The 3,876-nt window shown below is 50.8% G+C and overlaps 1 protein-coding gene across 1 annotated transcript; it reads right to left on the reverse strand.

The window, feature by feature from the left end:
• Positions 1-367: 367 nt before the first annotated feature.
• LOC119275402 (ervatamin-B-like) lies at positions 368-1,783 on the reverse strand. The gene is made up of 2 exons (XM_037556224.1): positions 1,272-1,783; positions 368-1,183 (listed from the first exon to the last, which is right to left on the reverse strand). The coding sequence occupies exons 1-2, from the start codon at positions 1,753-1,755 to the stop codon at positions 588-590; spliced, it is 1,080 nt and encodes a 359-aa protein (XP_037412121.1). The 5' UTR covers positions 1,756-1,783; the 3' UTR covers positions 368-587.
• Between the last annotated feature and the right edge of the window lie 2,093 nt (positions 1,784-3,876).

A 3,876-nucleotide genomic window follows, 5' to 3' on the forward strand; every position in this document is an offset into this window, starting at 1 on the left:
TCTTCCCTTATATTATATATACGTGCACCAGCACCCCATCAATACACGTCTATTGTATTGCAAACTTTCCCGTCTACAGTGTTGGTACCGCTATGATGCTTCAGGCCGATCTTAAAAAAATGTTTTAGCTTTCAGCAAACTTTTGCTTCCTCTGACGCTAGCTGCGTGTTTCGATCTGAGATGAGATCACATCATGTTGAAATGTGAATTGACTTCGTCAAAATGGATAAAAGTGGATGTATTTAGATGTATTTTAGTTCGAAATACATCTCTTTTTATTCATTTTGATGACAAGTATTTCGGACGAAGTTAGTATAAACTTGAGTCATTTATTTTGGGATGGAGGAAGTATTAACGAGTACACCGATTGCTCAACAATTAATTTTTTTTAGGTAAACACAATCAATATTTTATTTTGCATTATCACAATGATAAGGGAAACAATATCACACAACCACCGATCACTCTTAACCATCCGTACGATCGATGCACTAACGTAAGCAAGTATATCCATTGCAAAAAAAAAAAGTAAGCAAGTATATTGCGCGCACGCACATTTAAAAGCTCCACCAGCAAGCCGGCATCGGTCAAGCTGTTGGGTAGAAGGGCGAGGTGGCGAGGCCGCAGGTGCCCGTCGGCCCGAAAACGTCCTTGGCGAGGAGGATGTATCCCTGGTCGCCCCAGTCGTTGCTCCACGAGTTCTTGGCGATCCAGAACTTCTCACCGAACTCCTCGCAGTAGCCGACAATGGTGACGGCGTGGTTGACCGTCGCGGCATCGGCGGAGCAGGGGCCCCGGAAGATGCCGCCTGAGTAGAACTGGAACTCCCACGTGCTGGCGTCGATGTACACCGTCACGGGCTGCCGCGCCACGGCCAGCGCCAGCTGCCGCTCGTCGTTGGGCGGCACGGCCTTGAATCCCTTGACGGCCGCCTGGTGGTCGAACAGCAGCTTGTCCACGTCGCAGGTGCCCTTGAAGCCGCTGTACGGGTACCTCTCCTCTGACGTGATGCCGCCGCGGGAGGCGACGAGGCCCAGGGCAGTGTCAGTGCGGCCGCCGCTGCAGCCGCTGCTGCCGGTGTCGCAGTCCACAAGCTGCTGCTCCGACAGCGACACCAGCTCGCCGGTCCTGATCTTGTTCATGCCCTCGATGGCCGCCACGGCCGCGAACGCCCAGCATGACACTGCCACATACATATACATGTTCGTTACTCTACAAGAACTGACCAACATATAACGTTACCTGAGCAGGAGTTTGCTAGCTTGACTTACAGCAAGAGCCCTGAAACTTGACGCCGGTGACGGCGCCGCTCGAGCGCCAGTCAACGCAGCACGGCTTCCAGGAGTCGTAGGGGAGCGGGGAGGGAGGCTCTGGGGTGAAGACGGAGTTGTTGAACCCGGTGAACTGCTCCGCGACCTCGCTGGGGTTGAGGTCGCCGAATCTGTTCATGCCGACCCTGACCGTGGTGACGGTCTGGGGCCCGAACCCGCCGACGACGGCGTTGACCGTAGTCTGGCTGGCGAAAGCGCCGATGGAGTTGGTGTTCGTCTTGAATACCTGGAACCGCTTCTCCTTCTCCTCGGGGGTCGGGTAGCGCTTGGAGTACTTGGTTTGCCACCTCGTCCACCTGGACCTCACCTCGGATTCCGGCAGCTCCCACGATGGCGGCGGCGGCGGGGCCGCCGCGGTCAGCGATGCCTGCAGGAGGCAGGCGATGCCCAAGAGTAGGACAAGGCAAGCCATGGAAGAAGTCATTTTGATTGATTAACTTTGGCTGTGTGGAAATGCATGCACCGGAGATAATGTTTATATAGGCGCTTTGGTGATGCGTGTGGGTTAGCACGTCGTTGTGGCTGCAGCCTGCAGGCTGGGTCATTAGTTGTGGCCACTGGAGCTAATCCTTGAGGATGACTATGGGTCATGGAGGTGTCAGCTGAGCTTCTCGGTCGGTCGACGGTCAGTACCCGGTAGGATGGTTCGATTTTAGTTTTTTATTTAGGGTAAAGAAAGATGGGAAAGGCCGAAAGGCTTTACATGTAGAGTATAATCCGATCATATGTTTTGGTATGATTCGTTCCCACTGAATAAGCGAAATGTTTTCGTTTATAAAAATAAAATTCATGGCAATAAGGGCATTTCTAACCAATCTCCTAAAAGTTAGCGGAGTATATACTCCATTAAAATTTGGCCGCACCTAGCCGATCCCTTAAAGTTAGCGGAGTAAAACTTACAGTTGGTTTATGAATTTCGTCGAACACTTGACGTGCGCACCCCAACGGCGGCAGGACGGGCAAGGCAAGCCCGTGGCGTATGAAGCTGCGTTCGGTGATGCCCAGGAGTGCCATGGTGGTTTCGTCGTGGTGACTGCTCAAGGCCTCCACCCTCGTCGTGGTGTGTAGGGAGGTATCGCCAACGCCACCCAAGAACTATTGCGGGTCGTCGTGGTGCCTACTCAAGGCCTTCACCCTCCTCCTCGTCCTACTCACCGGCGTCTTCATCAGCTTCGCCGCCACCATCAACATTAGACCATGCCGCGCCATGGCTGCTAGCCGGCGAGCTCCTCACGGGCGAGACCAGCACAAGTAACAACCACGCCATGGCTGGTGGCCAGCGAGCCCCGCATGGGAGTGAGCAGCACCACCACCAGCCCCGCGCTGGCGGGTGAGCAGCAACAGCAGCCCTGCACAGGCGCGAGTAGTAGTAGCCACGCCATGGTCACTGGCCGGTGAGCTCCTCACGGCGAGCGCTGGCGGGTACCGGCGGCATTGGGCGGCGGCGGGCGGGGCATCCGGGGAGGTGGCTTGTGGCGGGTGGGAGGACGAGGGGCAGAGGCAGGCGAATCGTGATAAATTTTATTTAGCCGCCAAAAGATAGAGTATATTTAGGGAGATTTTTAGGGAGAGGAGTAAAATTTTACTCCTAAGGGATTGGCTAGGTCCCGGTTAGAGGAGTAAAACTGCATTTTTTACTCCTCTAGCCGGTTATAAGGATCGGTTAGAAATGCCCTAAGTTTGTTACGCGCAAACATATCTATAGTTTGATTTACAAGAAAATAATGTATATATCATGTATTTTTACTTTGGATATGTAAGAAAACTATGTTGGGATGGTGAATTTTTTAAGTTTCCACCTATTCTAAGAAAATTATGTGGTATGCGTACACACAATCGACATCCCTCGGATTGGGTTGAGGCATGATTCCAAATTTCTCAAATTAGGTTATATGGATGTGCTTTTCTGGGTACTTTGTCATTGTGGGACTACTGATTCGTGCTGCATCTCATAAATATCTGCTCTCAACTAACTCTGACGTTCGATAGTAGTATAAATAAGTAAAGTTGTTGTGCTTTTCAGAAGACACGACAAGACCAAACAGAGACTAAATCATACTAGAAGGACAAGTATTTGTTTAGTATTTCCGCTTAGATTATGCCTCTTTATAGTTGTCGAATATGCTAAGTGATTGCTTGTCCTTGTTCTTTCTTGAGGAAAAAGTGACTTAAAAAACAGTAGGGGCACTACTAACTGCACATGCAATAAGTTCATAAACTGGGTTTTAAATTTCTTATTTGATCAAATTGTTGAAGAGATAGTGCGAGATTTGGTCAAATCGTTTGAATCGTTACACCACATCACCTCCCCCCTCCCCCCTCATTACTGTAGGGCGTAACACCGGCTTCAAATGCATTGATATTGATTAGTGCTTGTCTTTGGTGTCTGCTCGGATCCGGTCTTCGTGTCTATGTCCGTGTATCTGTAGGTCGGATCCTTCTGATTTACGCTTCTCTTCATCGGTGGCGGTTGCTATTCTGGTGCATTGGTCCTATGGGGCACAAGCAATGACGACTTCTCGACTGTCTACCGCAACGAATGTTA

Source organism: Triticum dicoccoides, chromosome 3B, assembly GCF_002162155.2.
Source record: "Triticum dicoccoides isolate Atlit2015 ecotype Zavitan chromosome 3B, WEW_v2.0, whole genome shotgun sequence".
NCBI lineage: Eukaryota > Viridiplantae > Streptophyta > Magnoliopsida > Poales > Poaceae > Triticum > Triticum dicoccoides.

Bases quoted from the DNA above. Each gene is read 5' to 3' on its own strand.
- LOC119275402 (XM_037556224.1), bottom strand. From the start codon at position 1,755: ATGACTTCTTCCATGGCTTGCCTTGTCCTACTCTTGGGCATCGCCTGC. The intron at 1,184-1,271 runs GTAAGTCAAGCT...TGTATGTGGCAG, and splicing joins CAAGTTTCAGGGCTCTTGCT to TGTCATGCTGGGCGTTCGCG.